Genomic DNA, 23900 nt, shown 5'->3' on the forward strand with positions numbered 1-23900 from the left:
CCCACTGGCTGTGAAAGGTGTCTTCCAAATAAGAGCCTCATGATCCGTAACCCCTACCACACGAATCAATGAAGGAACCCAATAGAGAAAAGCCTCAACTGACTCGTAAACCAGAACTCCGACTCCGGCAGAGGAGTTACCCGCTACCTCATAGCCTAAGTCCTTCCCCAAAAACTGCCCGACTCGCCAAAACCAGATCAGCCTACTTGATGTTTGAGAGACTGCTGGTTTTGTTGAATACAACGTATCAAACATTACTTGAATTAACTGCAAGATTTCTCCGGAGCCTGGAATGCGGAAAGAGAGAATGGACAAAGTCCACAATCAGTTTATACTCGCTTCCTTCGCCCGAGAAACAACACCCACAACTAGCAAACGAGTCCCTCTTCAAAGGTATATCTCCTCTGTCAGACCTGTCCGGCCAGACCGGAACAGGAAAAGGAGAAAGGCCGAACCCCCCCAACGAGCAGCACCCAAGAACCCGGAACTTACTACGTCTGGCTGCTCGATACCAAATGGCATACAGGATCCCATCATATCCGAGCCTACCGATCCGACTGCGCAATGATATACCAACAAGATGATAAACTCCTGAGTAAGTCGTACTCGACTGCGCAACCTGCACTCCCCCCAGACATGATGACGTAACCCCTGTCCGACCGCTGTCCACCCCCTCACAAGAGCCAAATTTCACCAGTTCCGCAAAACCTGTAAGAGTTAGTCTCACTCGACTGCGCATACCCTCACTACCCAGTGACGATAACGTTACACCTGAGCCGAATATACCTTGGCGATGAATGCCCACCCCTGCGAGTCACTTCCACACTGTTGCGCCAAATGTGTACCAACCAAGATGATGACCGAACCTTGAACCAGTCTCACTTGACTGCGAAACTCCGCACTCACCAGAGACTATGACACAAGACCTGGCCGACTACAATAGGCGAGCAACACCCCCTAAGAGCGCAAAGGTCGCAAAACGCAATCCAACTTACGCCCGTTACCAATACTAAACCTGGACTGGAGTCTGGAGCAAGTGAGGAAAGGAAGTACTCCCAGTAGACACGGAATCAAGGTCGAACCCACATTGAAACCCCTTAAGGGGGCCGGCCGGCTAATGCCATTCTTTAAGGACAGGACTTTGATATTCATACCACTTAATAAGGTGACTTGGGTCATCTCCAAACCACATATGATTTTTGCCTCTGACCTTCGTTTTTGTGACACCAGGGCGATTTATCCCAAAAATAACCATTTTTCAAATTCTATCTCCTCCCTTGATATTTAATATTAAGACTTGGGATTACTACCATATATAGACCCGATGTAGACCTCCAATCAAATGAGGAGTTTTTTTCCTAAAAGTCATTTTTTTGCTAGATATGAATTTTTCATTATGGTAAAAAAATAATTTCTTTTTGTGTATTAATAAACCAAAACTATTTTATTTATAATTTAATCATAAATTATGATCCCTTTGCTCATATATCGTAGCTTGGGGCACTGCGTCAGGCAAGACGGGGCACTCCTTCCTACGCAACTTTCTCTCTCTCCTTCACTAACTCGGCTTATTACAGCGAATTTTCTTCTTCTGAATGTTACCTAGATGTTTTCCTAGTATTTTCCGTTTTGGCATGATGAAATTCTTGCCGAAACAAAAATAAACAAACGTAAATACAAGAGAATGTCAAGAGATGAAATTCGAAGTTGTACTCTCTTTTTACAAAGACAATGTTAATAAATCATGATTAGTATGAATTTCATATTCCTTTTTGGGTATTAATAATCCAAAACTATGTTATTTATCATAAACTAAGATCCATTTGCTCTAAGATCGTAGCCTTGGGGACAGTGTGACGTGTGCTTCAGGCAAGATGGGGGCGTTTACTTACTACGCAACCCTCCCTCTCTCTCTCTTCACTAACTACGCTAATATCGCATATATTATGATATTCTGTAATCATATTAGAGCGAATTTTCTTCGTCTTTATGTTAGTGAGATGTTTTCCTTGTCTTTTCCTCATTGGCATGATGAAATTCTTGCCAGAACATAGATAAGCATATGTAAAAGCAAGCAAATGTCACAGGTGAACTCGAACGTGTAGACTACTTGAAGTCTGTGCTCACACTGATCATGGTTGAACAGTGATACTCCCCTCTGCGGCCCACAGAATCTCTACAGATGCCATTTCTCACAATTTCTTTGACAATAATTATCAAAATTTATGATAACAGAAGAAATATTGCATTTTCTTGTACGGATGAATGTTTTAGGCTTATTGAGTTATGTTTACTAATTACCCAATAACTACGAAAGTAAGAGGAATTTTGACGAAATATTTCGTATACGTATTCTCAATTGCCATCTGAAGCTCCATGAATTTTTTCATGACTTTGCATTTTTCGCCCTATACCCCCATATATAGGGGTTCCGGCCAGCCCCCTTAAGGTGGAACAGAAAAGCAGCAGGAAAAAGTTGAGAAATAAGCAGAAGGAGAGAGAGAAGTGTCACTACAGGTAACCATCGGAGCATCTAGCGCTGGCATTGTGCAGGTGGAGAACCAACTGTGCGGTACATAGTGCTTTAATGATGGGTTACGAACTGTGGACCAATGGTAGCCGCAGAAGGAAATTACCAGCTACCATAAGAATGGGCCCGAGTGCACGAAAAGTGCTAACTATGGTGCAGACAAACTGCCAACAGCCGTAGCCCCCAGCAATTACCGCGGTAAGCACGTTAAGTCTCACTCACCTAAGGTATATAAATGGAACGAAGAAGGAAGATTACTAACTACCCTATGAAAGGAGTGGCTGATGACACAACCGGTATCGATACAGTCAACGATGGCCCAGATGAATCTCCAACTGCCGTAGCCCCCGCAAGAACTACGGAGGACCATTATGTCTCAAAATAAGTAAGGATGAAAATGCGGAGTTGTGGATACCGCCTTGAAGCATCAACACCAGCAGCCTGAGAATTACAGGACCCATGGAAGGTGCTAAGAAGGCAACCCCTCCAAAATTACTTCCTTTAACCCCGAACAGAGAGAGAGAGAGAGAGAGAGAGAGAGAGAGAGAGAGAGAGAGAGAGAGAGAGAGAGAGAGAGAGAGAGAGATTGAAATCCCCAAATTTCAGGATGAAACGATGAAAACTTGCTCTGCTGTGCTATTGGCAAAGAAAACAGGATGAGCGAGAAGACTCCGAAGCGACATCCGAAGAATGACCAGATAAAGAAGATTGTGTAAAGACTATAAGTTTTAACAGAAAAAAGTGGGCGAGAGAGAAAACTAGACCGACTCTGTTCCCCACGATAATCTGACGAACATTAGAAAATCAGGAAAATTATTCAAGACGTGATCGCGAATACAGTCCGTATTGAAGCTACAGTAATTGACTTGCGTTAATTCGATTTTACGATGGGGTTAGTAATTAAAATCGGCACTACATTGCAAATAAGTATTCCTATATCTCTTGCGCCACTGGCGTAGGCAGCAGCGTGCAGTCAGACTGCGAGATTGTTGAGTTTGAAATAGAATTTAGGCTAAAGGCCAAGTATTGGGACCTATGAGGTCATTCAGCGCTAAAAGGAAATTGGCAGAAAAGTGTTTGAAAGGTGTAACAGGAAAAAAAACTTCTCTGCTGCACAATGAATCAAGTGTTAGGAGAGGGTGGAAAATAAGATGAATAGAGAGAATATGGAATCAGGAAAGTAAGAGAGAAAGAGAGAATTACAATCTTCTAACATCTCCACCTCCATAAATTTGCACCCTCTTATAAGTTAAAAAGTATTATCTTAATGATAATATATACTTGTATAACTGTGTACAGCTATGAGCAACTGAACGAGAACTTTGTTGCTAATATGATCGAATCCGATGGCAACATCACTTTATTGTATTCATCCGCGTGCGACAGTAATCGAATCCGATAGCAACATCCGTTTAATGTATTCATCCGCGTGCGACAGTAATTACTGTATTCATGTTATAATTGTAGCTGAAGCTGATAAGGCAATATTACATGCATCAGCAATCTGGATAAAAGTCCCAAGCTTTGTATGAATTCAAACGCAGCTGTGGTAAAAAACTAATGGCATGAAAGAGCTCATTTACTGTTGTTTCCACACCAACAAAAGATTAATAAAGTAAGGTTCGTAATATCCACCTATGAAAACGAGTGAAAACAAACGGAATCGCTAAATTTACGCAATCTAAGCTGAGGGAAAAACTAGCTTCCAATGAGCCGTATTAGTCAAATTTTGACCTTAAATTATGTCGTAAGACGAACAATATGACTGTTCCATATAAGTCAAGTATCCAGATATTTATTTATGCTAACTCGGAACAAAAAATCAGCCAAGACCAAGTGATATGGTTGAATCTGGAGCCAAGGAAATAGACTAGTCGGCATCATTGTCTAAGCCACGCCTCCTTACAACAGTGCTGTTTTGACGACAAGCTTGTGCAATTGTAATTTAATTGAAAAGTAATAAATTACATATTTTAAGGTAATTAAGTGTAACTCTTTATTAGGCCTAATATTAATTTCAGTTGTCACGGTACTTTGATAATATGACTGGTGATTATTTTTGTAACTGTAATTGACATAAGCATAATGTAATTACTGACAGCAATTAGTCTGTTAAACGGATGAAGACGTCATACAAACGAATTCCTTATGTTATCTAACTATATGGCACAAGATACCATTATTGACTATGTTAAATGTCAACATAGTTAAAAACACATCTCCTTCAAGACGACAAACATGGCATAAGTGAGGAAGAGTTGTTATGTTAGTCATGCTAGCCAATCAGGACAAGAATGAGTTGGATACGGAGACGCAAACTCGTATCCGCCATCAGCTGATTCCAGAGCGAGAATGACTGCTGAGTTAGTATATATACTACGCTAATATGATGATACATATAACACACTTATAATGCTGAAGTTGGACAGAATCCGATCTTCATTCCTGTTTGATTACATTCCTATTGAATTATCCTAAGATCGGATTCTCGTTCATGTTCAATTTACACCTGTACTGAATTATCCCAAGTCAGAATGCCTTGAGCCTACAGCGTTAGGCACTATAAAAAATTACTCTACCGATATGTGTAATATATTACATTATAAATACAGATAAATTCCATATCTGTAAATAAACCCATGACCCAAGGGGTGTCATTGGTGAATTAGGAGTGCAATCACAACGCCATAACAGGACGTGAAACTAGACCATGCTTTGCAATGCTTGCAGTAGCCTGGTTTGCGTTTGTCTGCATAAACACTTAGGATGTCTTGTAAACAGGTCACAACACCTTCCATGGGAAGCTGATGACCTATCACCTGTAGCGGAAACACGACTTCCGAGCCGTATGGCTACATGTTCATTTATTCTTGTTATTTCTATAAACGCTGAGATAGCTAGTGTTACGCTATCGATGCGACCCTCTTGTAAAATCAGTTCTACTTAGATTTCCCAACTGAGCGGTCATCCGACCAACTTTCCCTATACTCCAGTGATGGAGCTAAGAAATAAAGTTGTTAAGAAGTTAACTCAGTAAGTTTGAGTCATCTCCCTTATTCTGAAGAAGAACCAAAATCTACTAGATATCACTCAGACGAGAAGGGGAAAAGGAACCACAATGCTTGCGTATAACAGTCGCAAGAAAAGACATACAAACTGTCGCCGTCCTATACCATTGTAAGAGGTGGACAGCAGACAGTAAGATATGTAGTACAGCAAATACTTTAGGGTAGGCTACTGTATATGCATATGATATATCATCATGAACACTAGGCTAGCCGTAGTTAATTGTTATTTGATTTCTCTATATACTGAACTATCGTAAGTCAATATGCATTGAACAGAGAATTAGTTGATATTATCAATTACCATATAGTATATGTAGGGGAAAGGAACCTTTAAGACGAAGGACCAGTATTCAACCCTTCAGAACCAGACAGACCCGAAACCAGAACTGAATGACCAACCATGGCCTAGAAAGCTTCTGATGCAAGGAACTCGAAGCAGGAAAAAACCCAAAGAGGCTAAGGAAGGACAAACTGTCCCTCTATAAACTACTACCTATATAGAAAACCGACCCAAAAAAGTCTGCACTTCTCTTCCTGAACACTATGTAGGCCTATTATCCCTACTCGTCTTGTATCTGACCTAAATTTTCTTCATCCTGAGAACTTACACATCGAGGGAAGGGGAAATCTGCTGCCAACACTGCCTGCTCCGCGCCGGGGTGCCGGCAGAACCTACCCACTCGAGTGGCTTGCGGTTCTCCATTACCCCAAGCACCCGTTAGGGACTGGTTCTGGAACAGGCAGGGGGCTGAAAAAGAATGATTAGAATCAACTATACTACTACTACCACTATCTCTATTTTGGTTAAATTATTCGTCAGGCTAGAAACAGGCTAAACATAATAGATGATAACCTGTCCACTAATTTCTTGAATAACTAACTCTAATGTTTCCTTGTCTCCTGACCAAGACAAACATCTCTGACTGGTATTACACTGAACCTTCCTACACGAATAATGAAAAGAACGTCGATCATGTGTGAGGGTAACTCATCTACGCTTGCAGGGCGTGCAGAGCCGATGAGCACCATGTCCTGCAGTAGAAGGCTCGATCGTCGAACTGTAGATGAAGCAGAAGCAGAGGCGTTTGCAGACGATGACGACCTTTATTTCTAACTTATCCATAGCGAGTACAAAGTAGCTATCCAAAGTCAAACGGGAGGAAAATGTTAATAACAGTCCAAGGTCGTAATCTGAATCCAAAATACAAAAACTCTTTGGGTGGGGTCAGGCTAAATGACCAGAAATTCGCCTGATGTGGGACTAATCTGCACAGCATGGTGAACAAGAAACAATTGAGGAGACAGGCCTCTGGTGGCCAGTATTTGCAGCAGCATTGCCAACGGTAACACAGGTAACTCATTTGACTAGATTTTACCTGCAGCATTTGTAACACTGACAGTTAAAATTACCCACTTAGTGGGTAAATATGTGGGGATATTGTTCGGGCTGGTCAGTGACCAGGGCTATTTCAGGTGTTCAGGGAGTGTATTGCAATATAAAAGCTTTCAATAAATGTAAATGAAAAGTTATTTGTAATAGTACAATAATGTAAATTATTGGAAGTCACAACAAAATTTACCAAGTACCAAACTAATGTACTGTATTTATGAGTAAATAAAGTAGTATTAAAATCAATGAATACAGAAAACCAGCCTAAAAGGTGCAGACACTCAAATGTTAGCCTCTTATTATGAGACAAAACCTTTAACATCCACAGGCAGCCTAAAAGGTGTTGGTACTCTAAGTAATGGCATCTTATTTAACTACGAGTAAAAGATGGCAAATCATATTCAAAGTTATAAAAAGTCACACAAAGTCTGTCCATCAGGCTAAAGACACTTATCTACATTAAAGTAGGGATGAAATCATCTGTAATTATTAACTTACCTTTGCAAATGTTGGACCATCTGTTTTTTTAAACATGAGTATATTGGAACACTGCTTACATGGACATTGGTAGCAAAAAGCATATGTAGGCAACACATTAACAACCTGTAATAGATATATTAGAGGCTTAGTACCATACAACTAATCACAAATAAAAAATACTCATAGTAGCACGAGTCTTGAAATGGTGAAATGAATCCATAGTTATATCTGGATACATATATATTTAAAAATAAATCTCTACAGAGAGCTTTCGGGAATCTGTCTGATTCCCCTTTGAAACATAACTGTGGATCTGTTTTTCCACTAATCACAATATTATCATGAATTACAAGAAAGTAAAATAATAGTTTAACAAGAAATATATATGACTAAGACATCAAACTCCTAAAAAGTACTTGAATTACAGTATGTAATTTGATTTTGCAAAACAAAGAACATGCAAAGCCAACCTTCGTATTCAAGGTTTCAGTATTTCTGAGCCCTTGTAGAAGGATGACTAAAACATTTAGCCATATGAAAGTTTAAGGGGAGAAACAAAAAATGTTGATATATGATGCTTAACATATTAAAAATCCTTTTTGAAGTCTTAATAAAAATGCCTTTGCTTACCATTGTTGAGATTCATAAAAACTGAATAAAGGGAGAGGCTCAGTTACTCGAGGATTCTATTTACAGAAAGCCAAAAGGAATCCGACATAAAATTACAGGAATTCTTCATAAGAGAGAACATCTTTCACTCCCTTGGCTGAAAGTTTAACAAATCAATGGAATTATACGTTCATACTACAATGAATATTAAGAAGTTTAAATATTAGTTTCATGGATACAGGATCTGGTGAAGGGGGACTGGCCGGCTAATGCCATTTTTTAAGGAAAGGACTTTTACATTCAAACCACTTAATAAGATGACTTGGGACATCTCCAAACCGCATATGATTTTTGCCTCTGACCTTTGATTTTGTGACGCCAGGGTGATTTATCCCAAAAATAACCATTTTTCAAATTCTATCTCCTCCCTTGATATTTAATATTAACTCTTTCATATCCGCTTAGTTTTGAGCACTGTCCCCCCAGATATCCGAGGTGTCTGGGAGCGCTCGACAGTGCGAAAAAATAATTATTTCGAAAATTCAGCAAAAATATATATTTTATGCCAACAACGTTCATTTTGCTGTCCTTTTTTTCTAAATGTTAGTATTTTATGGTGAAATAGTCAGAATAAGAGTCCCAGCACTCTAAATACGAAAAAATGTGTTATTTAAAAAAAAAAAAAATCTTTACTTCTTTTTATATTTTCATTCGTAACTCAAAAAACTATGAAAGTCAGGCGAATTAATTATTTTTTATGAGAAAGCCAATAAAATTTCCTAAATATCGACATATAAATCAATGGAAAACGAATAAGTCCAGCCGGTGAAAAAATTGATAGAAAAGAGGGTAAAAAACAGAGCGCTCTGCCCGGCGCACAGTGAGAATTATCGCTAGAAAATATTTTTTTTGAAGAGCCCTATCTCGGTTATTTTTCATTGAAATTCCTTTGTAAATATACAAAAATGTAGAGGAAACATTGAAGAATAAAGGGAAGGTCAAGAAAAATAGCTTTGGTAACAGCAAGTTTCATTTTGATGTTATAAGTTGATCGAAACGAAAAAAATGTTACCGTTAACATTATCGTTCGTAGGTCAAATACTATAACAGTTAGGCGAATTAATTATTTTTTATGAGAAAGCCAACAAAATCCTCTAAATATCGATATATAAAACAATGGAAAACGAATAAGTCCAGCCGGTGAAAAAAATTGATAGAAAAGAGGGTAAGAAACAGAGCGCTCTGCCCGGCGCATAGTGAGAATTATCGCTAGAAAAAAACTTTTTTGAAGAGCCCTATCTCGGTTATTTTTTATAGAAATTCATTTGTAAATATACGAAAATGTAGAGGAAACTTTGAAGAATAAAGGGAAGGTCAAGAAAAATGGCTTGGTATGGGCAACAATTTTCATTTGACGTTATAAGTTGATCTAAACGAAAAAAAACTTTTACCGTTGTCAACATTTATCGCTGGAATAACAATTTTTTTTAAGAGCCTTCTCAGTTATTTTTCATAGAAATTATTTGTAAATATACGAAAATGTAGAAGAAAAGTTGAAGAATAAAGGGAGCGTTAGAAAAATGGCTTTGGTAACAGCAACAGTTTCATTTTGACATTATAAGTTGATCGAAACAAAAAAAAATGTTACTGTTGTCAACATTATCGTTCGTAGCTCAAAAGCTATACATAACAGGTGAATTTCTTCCTCCTACTCCAGACGAAGTAGTTCCATGGCTAGGTTAATCCTACGAGCCTTCCAAAAAAAGTCATAGTCCATTATAAGCCTCCTTATCTTGGCATCTTCTGGAGATTCAGAGCCCTGCTGAAACTCTGATCGTCTCTTATGGGATGCACTAACGCATTTTCCGTTACTTTTACCATAAAAACTACGCGAATGCATGTTGGAAAACTATTGTTCTTGTGTGACGTAACCATGTAAACAAACACTTGTGTCAACAACGGCTCGCACATGGGTCACTGAGAGGGAAGTGTAGGTGTGATCAGCTGATTTCATTGTGAGAATTTTACTACGCCAGGGATTTGAGCATACGCAGTACAGAAACTACTTTGCTGGCGTATTGATACCCGAGATACACGGTCCAAGGTATGATCTAACCTATGGAAATCGCTACTTGTCCGAAAATAAAAAAAAAATGCCCCCTACCACACGTACGAAAAATGTCGGTAAATTTTACGTACCGCTACATCAGTTGGATAGATAGGGGATAGAGTATTTTTACGTACTATTACGTCAGTTGGACATGAAAGGGTTAAGACCTGGGATTAATACCATATATATATAGACTTGATGTAGACCTCCAATCAAATGAAGTTTTTTTTTCCTAAAAGTAATTTTTTTTTGCTAGATATGAATTCTTCATTATGGTAAAAAAATAAACCACTTAAATCAGGGAAAAAAATTTATAAAAAAAAAGATGAAACAAAAACTGGAAAACGGCTTTATTTGGTTTTTCTATATAAAATGTCTTTCTGAGTTATATACCAAATTTCAATGTTTTTGCTTTAAAACTAAGTGAGAAGATAGAATTTGAAGGTCAATAAGTATAGTTTTGAGATACGGGCGTTCAAAGTTTTCCTTTGTATTTCTATAAAGACAATGTTAATAAATAATGATTATTATGAATGAAATTATACTTTTTTTTTTGGGTATTAATAAACCAAAACTATGTTATTTATCATAATTTAATCATAAATGAAGATCCCTTTGCTCATATATCGTAGCCTGGGGCATTGCGTCAGGCAAGACGGGGCCACTCCTTCCTATGAAACTCTCTCTATGTTATTTATCATAAATGAAAATCCCTTTGCTCAAAGATCGTAGCCTGGGGCACAGTGTGACGTGTGCATCAGGCAAGACAGGGGCGTTCCTTACTACACACCCATCCCTTTCTCTCTTCACTAACTACGCTAATATCGCATGTATTATGATATTCTGTAATCATATTAGAGCGAACTTTCTTCGTCTGTATGTTAGCGAGATGTTTTGCTTGTCTTTTCCTCATTGGTATGATGAAATTCTTGCCGAAACAAAGATAATCATACGTAAAAGCAAGTGAAACTCTAACGTGTACACTACAAGAGGTTTTTCCTCGCACTGAAAGGTGGTAAACTGACTCAGTTCCCTCCTGCCACCTCATGGAATCTCTACAGATGCCATTAGTCACAATTTCTTTGACAATAATTATCAAAATTTACGATAACAGAAGAAATATTGCATAGCATTTTCTTGTACGGATTAATGTTTTTGGCTTAATGAGTTACGTTTGCTAATTACCCTGTAACTATGAAAGTAAGAGGAATTTTGATGAAATATTTCGTATACGTACTCTCCATTGCCATTCAAAATTCCATGAATTTTTTCATGACTGCATTTTTTGCCCTATACCCCTATATATATATAATGGATCCAGCAGGACCCCTGAAAGAAACCTGGAATTGATGTTAGTACCACACTTACACAATCCTTTATTTGAAATCCTAAAGGTTACATGTTTTTGGAGTTTTTTGGATTTCAGAAACATGGGGTCCGGAGCATAATCAAACATCACTGCTACAGCAATAACATATTTCTTAAATTTTTTTGTTTTTTCATTATAGAATTTTAAAAGTGGGACAATTAAAACCATATATTCACCAACACATTATTTTCAGCAAAAACATTCCGTAAAATGCAAAAATACACATAAGCTCATCAAAATAATTGTGGAAACAAACTAGCTGAATTTTAACAATAAGTTAGACGACCAAATACATTTCATCATATCGATTTTGGAAAGGTTGTTCTTTATTGTCACTGACGCCACATCATCAGCTTGCAGTTGTACATTTGAGGACAGTCTGGGGAAAAGGATTTGCAAGTGATGATGCATAACTACATGCTGAGTGGGATTTTACATACCACTATATTAAAGTTACAACACGCTGTGTGGGATTTTACATACCACTATATTAAAGTTACAACATGCTGTGTGGGATTTTACATACCACTATATTAAAGTTAAAATTATTACTAAATTCTTGTTTTCACAAAGAAATATATATATAAGGTAAATTGTTTGTTTATTTTTGCCATCAGCAGTCAAATAATCAGTCATAGCAACATTCAATCTTAGTGCCATCCACAACATAGGTCTTTACATAGAACAGAAGTAGAGGGTTGTCATTGGCTAACAGATCTCCATGGCAACCAGCCAGCCAATCAGGTTTTAACTGTTGTTCTTGTCTAGTTTAAAGAAAAACGTTTTGCTCACATGAAGCTGATGATGATGTATGTGCTTATTTTGAATACAGTACAAAGTTTTTAATGGTGATATACTTATTGGTTAAAGAGTCTCAAATCAGCAGCATTTTTCCCTGGGAGAGAGAGACTTCATCTTTTCAATCTCTTGACGTATGTTAATCCATTTCTGGTCATACCCGTTTCAGTCCATGCAACTGATAATATTATATATATATGTATATATATATCTTAATAATATCCATAAATATATATATGTATATATAGACCTAATATATATAATGTATATATATACATACATATATATATATATACATATATATCTATATATAGATATATATATAATATATATATATATATAGATTATAGAAATATAGATGAGATAATATATATATAGATATATATATATATATATGATATATATAATCTAATATAATACACATAAATATATATATTGTATATATACATAAATATATATATGTATATATATACATAAATATATATATATATACATATATATATATATATATATATATTTATATATATATATATATATTACATATATATATATATGTATATTATATATGTATATATATATATATATATATATATATATATATCATACATATACGTATATGTAGGTATATATATATATATATATATATATATATATAATATATATATAGATATATATATATATATCTCCCAAAGATGTATTATCTGTACTACCAATTTTTAAAACATGAACACATACATGTCTACATATGTGCTAATACCCACTGGTCAGAGAGAGAGAGATTGTCAAGACTTGGTAGCAGATGTGGAAATATTAGGAATAAGTAAGAAAAATAATTTGAGTAGCACCACACATCCAAATGACCGGGTCAGCCGTCTGCATGCTAACTGTCAACCTTATGAACTGACGCTCTACTCTCCACAAAATGTTTTCAGTTTCTAGAAATTTGGATAAAGGGTTGTGTACCTGTATTATAGAGGGTTCATCCTTCTCATGCATGAAGTTGTGTAAGACAGAAACCCTGATACCTGTATGTCAAGTACCCAGAGGCAGTAAGAAGTTGAATGGTATATATTTCTAATTTCTACATCATAGACAAACAAGGAATGTGAAGGAAGACAGCCTCCAAGTGCCAAATATCCTCCAATACATGTTAATTAAGTTTTCCTTGGGCAAAAACCTGTCAAGTCAATATCAATGGGAATTTTATAATGGAAATTAAGTAATAAATAAAGTGATGACTAGGGAACCCACAGAGTTGACAGTCTCACTAAAAGTGGGATTTACTGTCTTATTCTTCAACAGGATCCAAAAATTACAAGCCTCTCCCCATTGTGTCACATCCATGAGACACCCACTGTGTCACATCCATGAGAATGAGGTTGTAAACTGCATGACAATCCCATCTGCTTTCCAAACATGGAAAAGAGCTTGCAAATTGTAGACAAAGAGCAAACCTTTGCCACTTATTTAAATTATATATGTGCTATAAAACAAATTCATGAGCCATGTGCTATAAAACAAACTCATGAGCCAGAGTTGAAAGACAAGTAGCTTGGGCTTCATGAAATCATCAAAAGACACTAGAAACTTATGCATCTTCTCAATACCAGTGATACAAAACTGTTCTGGCAGAGCAAGGAAAAGACACTCACTCCTGTTTCTTGATTTGAAAAATGAACAATAAAACAGCAAATTATGTAATGACTATTCCAAGCAGTTGTAAAAACTATCCTTGATGTCTGCAAACCATAGTTCTGTGGATAGGAATCGTAGACAGGGGCTCGCTCCTATGATATTGGAGACAACTTGTTGGAACCGGGTAAAATTATCTAAGGGTCCTGCAACATAACCTCTGCTTGCCTCTCATGCTGAGGGAGAGGGGATTCCATGCTTGAAGGCAAGCAAATGCTCTCATATGAGAGCTACAACACCACCGCAGTCTTCAGCCTCTCAAGCTCCACAACGTCTGAAAGACTTAAAACATTATAACACTCCAAGCAATTGTGTAGTCAAAATAATAACCCTGCTTGTTTTAGAGAGAAAACAATCAACAAACAGAAAAGAGATGTAGATCAAGGATGCTCCATAAAACAAGGTTAAGAAGGCATCTAAATATAAAAAAAAAGGTGGTAACTGCAGCAGCAGCTGCTCACAGTTCCCACATCTTCCAACCCTTACTGATTAAAAAACTAGGCAGCATACTTGTGTAGCACAACCAGAAAGAGTGAATACATAAACAGAGTAAAACATGTTGTAAGGCGGTCGTATTTCCAAATAAGCAAAATACTCATAAATGAAAGGAATTAAGTTGAATGACAGGCAGCAAAAGAAACATATCTCTCAGTTGGCGGGGCTTCCTCCCTTATCTTCCTCATCTTCACTTGACCTTTTTAATGCCACTGTATAGCAGTATCTCCATTTATTTTGATTCCTTGCATCTTCTTCCCCCCACCCCACCTCATCCATATCCCTCCTGACCACATCCATCCATCTGATCCACTGACGGCCCACACTCCTCCCCATCACTGGCTTGATTGGTTCCACCTCCTCTCTTCTTCTTACATGGCCATAATATCTCAGACAAGCTTCTCTAGCCTTTTCCTTTACATTAAATATACCACACATTCTTCTTATATCTTGACTCTCCCTCCTTTCCAGTAGTGACATTCCAGCAATCCATCTCACCATCCTCATCTTGGTTCTTTCCAACAGTCCCTCCTCATTCCTCTTAACCCTTAAACGCCGAATGGACGTATTAAACGTCGAGTCAAAATGTCTCCCGTATGCCGAATGGACGTACCATACATTGACTAAAAATTTTTTTTTTTTTAATTCGCGGAAAAATACTTATAGGCCATACCAGCCGAAAACTTTTGAATCAAGCGCCTTGGGGGATGCTGGGAGTTCACGGATCGAGGTGTTGTTTTGTTTACAAGCGTGACCAAGTGCACATGCGCGAAATCCTTCCTTCTCGCTTCAGCCAGCATCATCGGTCGCATCATCCAATGCCGACAGAGATCTTTTTGGCGCAATCGTGTTTGACTGAACTTGTGCGAGACTTTGAACATTTGTGTTGCTACAGGACGTTCGTAGAGATGTCTGAACGTCGTATGAAACGCGAAAGATACGTTTTACCCGTCGGAAGGGATCGTGTTAGAGTTTTGGACTTGGATGCTGGGGAAGGACCAAGCACCAACCTGAACCTCGCTCCTCAACGCCGTTCTGTGCGACCACGTGTCGATGAAAGTGCTTTTAAAGTGTCCTCTTTGATTTTGCCGTTAGTAACCCCAAGGAATCATCGGGCCGTCCTTAGGGGCATTCGTAGGAATTTTGGGAGGGCTCAACCCAACCGACATTGACGAATATTTTATCAGAGCTCGATCGAGAATATGTGACAAGTCCTCATTTTGATGGCGGTGTGCATATGAGGGGGAATCTGAGGAGGGGGAGGATGATGATTTTGGTTCTAGTTTGTTTGCCGATGATGATGATACAGAAAGCGAAGGCTTGAGTGAGGGAGATGGGCCAGTGAGGGGGGCTCGTGTGTGAAATCGTACCTTCGCTCGTGTGCGTGCACGCGCAGGGGCACGTAGAAGGTCGGATAGTCGCGCCAGCCAAGGTGAAGGTCGGTCGTCCGAGAGCGACGATGGTGGGGACAGACGACACCACCTAACATGCATCCATTCACGTCAAAGCCTGGCCTCAACCTACCGTACCTGTTCCCCTGACTCCTCTGGGTTTCGTTCAGCTTTTCCTTACGCGGGAATTGCTGGAGTACCTGGTAGCAGAGACGGCGGACTACACCAGGTACTGCCGTGATGAACTGCGCACGACATTATCGTATCGATGGCGAGGCTGCAACCTCTCTGACATGGCGCATTTTTTGGGGCTCCACGTTTTTTTTGGATTGCTGCCTGCTTCCGACGTCAGGCAATATTGGAGGCGTAATTTTTTCTTAGGTACGCCCAATGTGCCCGGCGTTATGCCCCATGATACTTTCCTGGCGTTGGATAGATATTTCAACGCCTTCAACCGAAGGGCCATACCCCGGAATAACTCTGATCGCCTCATTTTATGTGCAGCCCAGTGTTGGATTATATTCGTGAACACTGTAAAACTCTCGTGATTCCTGGAAAGAACCTTTCTTTGGATGAGGGGATGATGCCTTACAAAGGACGTCTAAGCATCAAAGTGTATAACCCCAAGAAGCCGAAAAAATATGGAGTGAAATTTTTTTTATTACCGAGGCCAACACTGGCTACGTCGTGGACTTTTCGGTGTATTCCGGGGTCTTCTCCACACTGTGTGACACAGTTTTCAGTCTTGTGGATCGTTTCCGTAACCAGGAATACCACCTGTTTATGGATAATTATTATAACTCGGTATCCCTGGCACCGGAACTGTATGAAGCAGGTGTTCACATCAGTGGTACCCTTCGGTTGGTGCGTGGGGCCCCGAATTCCCTCAAGAGGTTCGCTAGCCATCCGCAACATCTGGCAAGAGGAGAGAGACAGTGGCGGCGGAAGGGAGCTGTCTTCGTCATCTGTTGAAAGGGTGTCCGACTCGTCCCCATGATTACGACGAGCCATGAACCTGTCCAAGAGGAGATCGTACAGCGGAAGAAGACACATCGACAGGGCCGAGTTGTGTATGAGCAGTTTCGTGTAGAGCGCCCTACCATCATTGGGCACTACAACAGGCACATGGGAGGAGTTGATCTCTTTGATCAGCTCATCCAGTATTATCCCTTCGCCAGGAGAACCAGGAGGTGGACACAGAAGCTCCTCAAATACATCCTATAGTTGGCCCTCCAAAATGCCTATTATACTGTACTGTGGGTACCGCGGTGACAATCTTCCAAGGTTGTCCCACATACAGTTCCTAGAGGTAGCCGGGGAAGCCCTCATCAACTTTGATCCCGATGAGTGGCCTTCCATCACTGCCCCCTGCCCCGAGCTGTAGATCTGCCCGTAGAGGAAAGGGCACACCTTAGGGGTGCCTACTTCGGTCATCCTGCTGCCAACGCCCCTGCTGCCAACGCCCCTGCTGCTGACGCCCCTGCTGCTGACGCCCCTGCTGCTGACGCCCCTGCTGCCGCTGCCCCTGCTGCTGACTGACCCCTGCTGCCGCCCCCGCCCGCACCACCCCTTCTCATCGGGTAGTGGACCCTCCGTGTCGGCTGATGCCAGGGGATCACACACTGGATCTCCTAGAAGGGCACAGGCAGAAACACCCGGTTCTTCTGTCGCACCTGCAAGATAGCTCTATGCAGGTTCGGGGAGTGTGACCGCAATACCACAGTGCAGTCTTCTATTGGAGTGCGACTCAGCAGCGGGCAGGGGAGGGCGCACGGGACCGCGCCCTATCCCAGGGGCCGTAAGGGCGAGCGTTTCCCCTCCTCCACCTGTACCTCGTCATGTCGAGAGGAAAAAAAAATGCAAGACTCTTCAATGGAGGAGGGAGAAAACAAGAATAGAACGAAGAGTCAGGATTAGGAGTCAGGATTAGAGTGAGTATTCTGCATTTGTTTTATATTTATTTTTTTATTTATTTATTTCAAGTTGTTATATCTCCATATCTATGCATGAATACGATATTTCATTGTATGCAAAAGAAAAGTGTCACCTGCATTCCTTTATTTATGTATTCGTACCAGATTCAGAAATGTAGTAAAGAACACATACATTTATATATATAATATATATATATATATATATATATATATATATATATATAGGGTATATCATATATATATATATATATATCATATATATGAGATATATAAAAATATATATATATAAAAGGTATATTATAGTATATATACTATATATGGATAGTCTATATATATAGATAGAGATAGATAGTATATATATTAGATATATATTATATATATGATATATATACTTATATATATATATATATATATAATATTAGTATATATTTAAATATATATATATATAATATATATCATATATATATAATATATATGATATCTATATATATATATAGATATATATATAATATATATATATATACACACACAAAACACATTATATATATATTATATATCTTTATATATATATATATATATATATATATATATATATATATATATATATATTTTCTTTTATTTTTTTTTTTTTGTTTATGTTGGTATTTTTGGGTAAGAAAATATATAAACAGTCTAGTAATTCAGTTCAGTCCATTTATCTTCATTTTGGAAAAAACACAAAAAGAAACAAATTCGAAGTCTCTAGAACAATATTTCGATTTATAGTGATATTTTTTTGAAAACAATATTTTTCTTCCCTCCGCGCCGCTTCGCGGCCGAAAATCTCCGAAATGCGTACATCGCATTATCCTAATATTTGCTCTTTTCATATTAGCCTTTTTATAGAGTTTCATAGTAGCTTTTTATAGAGTTTCATATATCAAAATTTGCGCAAATTCATGAAGAATACAACAAAAAATAATTAAAGGTTGTAGCTTTTTCTCATTTCTGAAATATCTGCATATAAATCACGATAATTGGGAAAAAAAACTACGTACGGTCAACTTTGACCGCCAGACCGAAATGGTCGAAAAACGTAAATTTGTAAGCTCAAACTCTTACGGTGACCAAATAATATCCAGTCATTTATTTGCCATTTTGAAACAAAATTTGAAATTCTCTCTCCTAGAACCATATTGTGATTTATGGAGAATTTTTGAAAAAAATATTTTTCTTCCTCCGCGCGCCTACTTCGCGGCGAAAATCTCCGAAATGCGTACATCGCATTATCCTAATATTTGCTCCTTTTCATATTAGCCTTTTTATGGAGTTTCAAAATTATCAAAATGTGCAAGAAATTCATGAAGAAATAACAAGCAAAAAATTAATTAAACAGGTTGTAGCTTTTCTCATTTCTGAAATACTTGCATATAAAATCACGATTAATTTTTTAGGCGAAAAAGAAACTACCCATATGGTCAACTTTCACGCAACCGAAATGGTCGAAAAACGTAATTGTAAGCTCACACTCTTACGGCCTAGTAATATCCAGTCATTTATCTTCATTTTGAAACAAATTTGAAGTCATTAGAACAATATTGTGATTTTTTGGTGAATTTTTGAAAAAAATATTATTCTTCCCTCGGCGCACCGCTTCGCGGGCCGAAAATCTCCGAAATGCGTCATCGCATTATCCTAATATTTGCTCCTTTTTCATATTATCCTAATTTATAGAGTTTTCCATATATCCAAAAATTGTGCGCAAATTCATGAAGAATACACCAAAAAATAATTAAAGGTTGTATCGTTTTCTCATTTCTGCAAATATGCTTGCCATTATAAATCTGCGATAATTGGGAAAAAAAACTACGTACGTTCAACTTTGACGGCAACCGAAATGGTCGAAAAACGGTAATTGTCGTCTAAAACTCTGATGGCCTAGTAATATCCAGTCATTTATCTTCTTTTTTGAAAAACAATTTAAAGTATCTAGAACAATATTGGTGATTTATGGTGAATTTTTGAGAAAAATAATTTTATTCTTACCCTCGTGCCCCACTTTCGCGGCCTGAAAATCTCCAGAAAGTATGCGTACATCCGCATAATCCTAATTTTATTTGCCTCCTTTTCATTTAGCCTTTTTAATAGAGTTTGTTCATAGATTCCAAAATGTGCGCAAATTTCATGAAGAATACAATAAAAAATAATTAAAGGTTGTAGCTTTTCTCATTTCTGAAAAATCTGCATATAAATCACGATAATTTGGGAAAAAACTACGTACGGTCAACTTTGACGCAACGAAATGGTCGAAAAAAACGTAATTATAAAGCTAAAACTCTGATGGCCTAGTAATATCCAGTCCATTTATCTTATTTTTGAAAACAAATTTAAAGTATCTAATAGAAACAATAATTGTGATTTATGGGTGAAGAATTTTTGAGAAAAATAATTTACTTTTCTTCCCTCCGTGCCCACTTCGCGGCCGAAAATCTCCGAAATGCGTACATCGCATTATCCTAGTATTTGCTCCTTTTCATATTAGCCTTTTTATAGAGTTTTCATATCAAAATGTGCGCAAATTCATGAAGAATAGAACAAAAAATAAATTAAAGGTTGTAGCTTTTGTCATTTCTGAAATATCTGCATATAAATCACGATAAATGGGAAAAAAACTACGTACGGTCAACTTTGACGCAACCGAAATGGTCGAAAAACGTAATTGTAAGCTCAAACTCTTATGGCCTAGTAATATCCAGTCATTTATCTTCATTTTGAAACAAATTTGAAGTCTATAGAACAATATTCTGATTTATGGTGAATTTTTGAAAAAATATTTTTCTTCCCTCAGCGCGCCGCTTCGTGGCCGAAAATCTCTAAAATGCGTACACCGCATTATCCTAATATTTGCTCCTTTTCCTATTAGCCTTTTTATAGTTTCATATATCAAAATGTGAGCAAATTCATGAAGAATACAACAAAAAATAATTATAGGTTGTAGCTTTTCTCATTTCTGAAATATCTGCATATAAATCACGATAATTGGGAAAAAAACTATGTTCGGTCAACTTTGACTCAACCAAAATGGTAGAAAAACGTAATTGTAAGCTCAAACTCTTATGGCCTAGTAATATCCAGTCATTTATCTTCATTTTGAAACAAATTTGAAGTCTCTGGAACAATATTGTGATTTATGGTGAATTTTTGAAAAAAATATTTTTCTTCCCTCCACACGCGGCTACGGGGCCGAAAATCTCCGAAATGCGTACATCGCATTATCCTAATATTTGCTCCTTTTCATATTAGCCTTTTTATAGAGTTTCATATATCAAAATGTGCGCAAATTCATGAAGAATACAACAAAAAATAATTAAAGGTTGTAGCTTTTCTCAGTTCTGAAATATCTGCAAAAAAACTACGTACGGTCAACTTTGACGCAACCGAAATGGTCGAAAAACATAATTGTAAGCTAAAACTCTTACGGCCGGCAAATTCATGAAGAATACAACAAAAAATAATTAAAGGTTGTAGCTTTTCTCATTTCTGAAATATCTGCATATAAATCACGATAATTGGGAAAAAACTATGTACGGTCAACTTTGACGCAACCGAAATGGTCGAAAAACGTAATTGGAAGCTAAAACTCTTACGGCCTAGTAATATCCACTCATTTATCTTCATTTTGAAACAAATTTGAAGTCTCTAGAACAATATTGTGATTTATGGTGAATTTTTGAAAAAAATATTTTTCTTCCCTCCGCACGCTACTTCGCGGCCGAAAATCTCCGAAATGCGTACATCGCATATCATAAAATTTGCTCCTTTTCATATTTGCCTTTTTATAGGAGTTTCATATACAAAATGCTGCGCAAATTCATGAAGGAATACAACAAAAAATAATTAAAGGTTGAAGCTTTCTCATTTCTGAAATATCTGCATATAAATCACGATAATTGGGAAAAAACTACGTATGGTCAACTTTGACGCAACCGAAATGGTAGAAAAACGTAATTGTAAGCTCAAACTCTTACAGCCTAGTAATATCCAGTCATTTATCTTCATTTTGAAACAAATTTGAAGTCTCTGGAACAATATTGTGATTTATGGTGAATTTTTGAAAAAAATATTTTTCTTCCCTAAGCGCGCTGCTTCGCGGCCAAAAATCTCCGAAATGCGTACATCGCATTATCCTAATATTTGCTCCTTTTCATATTAGCCTTTTTATAGAGTTTCATATATCAAAATGTGTGCAAATTCATGAAGAATACAACAAAAAATAATTAAAGGTTGTAGCTTTTCTCATTTCTGAAATATCTGCATATAAATCACGATAATTGGGAAAAAAACTACGTACGGTCAACTTTGACGCAACCGAAATGGTCAAAAAACGTAATTGTAAGCTCAAAATCTTACGGCCTAGTAATATCGAGTCATTTATCTTCATTTTGAAACAAATTTGAAGTCTGTAGAACAATATTGTGATTTATGGTGAATTTTTGAAAAAAATATTTTTCTTCCCTCAGCGCACTGCATCGCGGCCAAAAATATCCGAAATGCGTACATCGCATTATCCTAATATTTGCTCCTTTTCATATTAGCCTTTTTATAGTTTCATATATCAAAATGTGCGCAAATTCATGAAGAATACAACAACAAAATAATTAAAGGTTGTAGCTTTTCTCATTTCGGAAATATCTGCATATAAATCACGATAATTGGGAAAAAAACTACGTACGGTCAACTTTGACATAACCGAAATGGTCGAAAAACGTAATTGTAAGCTAAAACGCTTACGGCCTAGTATATCGAGTCATTTATCTTCATTTTGAAACAAATTTGAAGTCTCTAAAACAATATTCTGATTTATGGTGAATTTTTGAAAAAAATATTTTTCTTCCCTCCGCGTGCCGCTTCGCGGCCGAAAATCTCCGAAATGAGTACATCGCATTATCCTAATATTTGCTCCTTTTCATATTAGCCTTTTTATAGAGTTTCATATATCAAAATGTGAGCAAATTCATGAAGAATACAATAAAAAATAATTAAAGGTTGTAGCTTTTCTCATTTCTGAAATATTCTGCATATAAATCAGATAATTGGGAAAAAAACTACGTATGGTCAACTTTGACGCAACCGAAATGGTCAAAAACGTAATTGTAAGCTAAACTCTTACGGCCGGCAAATTCATGAAGAATACAAAAAAAAAAAATAATTAAAGGTTGTAGCTTTTCTCAGTTCTGAAATATCTGTAAAAAAACTACGTACGGTCAACTTTGACGCAACCTAATTGGTCGAAAAACATAATTGTAAGCTAAAACTCTTACGGCCGGCAAATTCATGAAGAATACAACAAAAAATAATTAAAGGTTGTAGCTTTTCTCATTTCGGAAATATCTGCATATAAATCACGATAATTGGGAAAAAAACTACGTACGGTCAACTTTGACGCAACCGAAATGGTCGAAAAACGAATTGTAAGCTAAAACTCTTATGGCCTAGTAATATACCAGTCATTTATCCTCTTTTCTTTTTGAAACAAATTGAAGTCTCTAGAACAATTTTGTGATTATGGTGAATTTAAAAAAAAATATATTTTTCTTCCCTCCGAGCGCTGCATCGCGGTCAAAAATCTCCGAAATGCGTACATCGCATTATCCTAATATTTGCTCCTTTTCATATTAGCCTTTTTATAGAGTTTCATATATCAAAATGTGCGCAAATTCATGAAGAATACAACAAAAAATAATTAAAGGCTGTAGCTTTTATCATTTCTGAAATATCTGCATAAAAATAACGATAATTGGGAAAAAAACTTACTACGGTCAAACTTTGACGCAACCGAAATGGTCGAAAAACGTAATTGTAGCTAAAACGGCCCTAGAATATCCAGTCATTATCTTCATTTTGAACAAATTTGAAAAAGTCTCTAAAACAAATAATTCTGATTTATGGTGATTTTTGAAAAAAATATTTTTCTTCTTCCCTCCGCGCGGCCGCTTCGTGGACGAGAATCTCCGAAATAAGTACATCGCATTATCCTAATATTTGCTCCTTTTTA

General features: G+C 37.2%; 1 protein-coding gene across 1 annotated transcript in view; it reads right to left on the bottom strand.

Moving 5' to 3' along the window:
* Positions 1-23900, bottom strand: part of LOC135222535 (sodium-coupled neutral amino acid transporter 7-like) — a 456233-nt gene that overhangs the window by 271510 nt on the left and 160823 nt on the right. Inside the window, 3 exon segments of the mRNA XM_064260622.1 lie at positions 4499-4595; positions 7487-7548; positions 7550-7591. Of these exon segments, the coding sequence (XP_064116692.1) occupies positions 4499-4595; positions 7487-7548; positions 7550-7591 (201 nt within the window).

This window comes from Macrobrachium nipponense, chromosome 3 (genome assembly GCF_015104395.2).
Source record: "Macrobrachium nipponense isolate FS-2020 chromosome 3, ASM1510439v2, whole genome shotgun sequence".
NCBI classification, from domain to species: Eukaryota; Metazoa; Arthropoda; class Malacostraca; order Decapoda; family Palaemonidae; genus Macrobrachium; species Macrobrachium nipponense.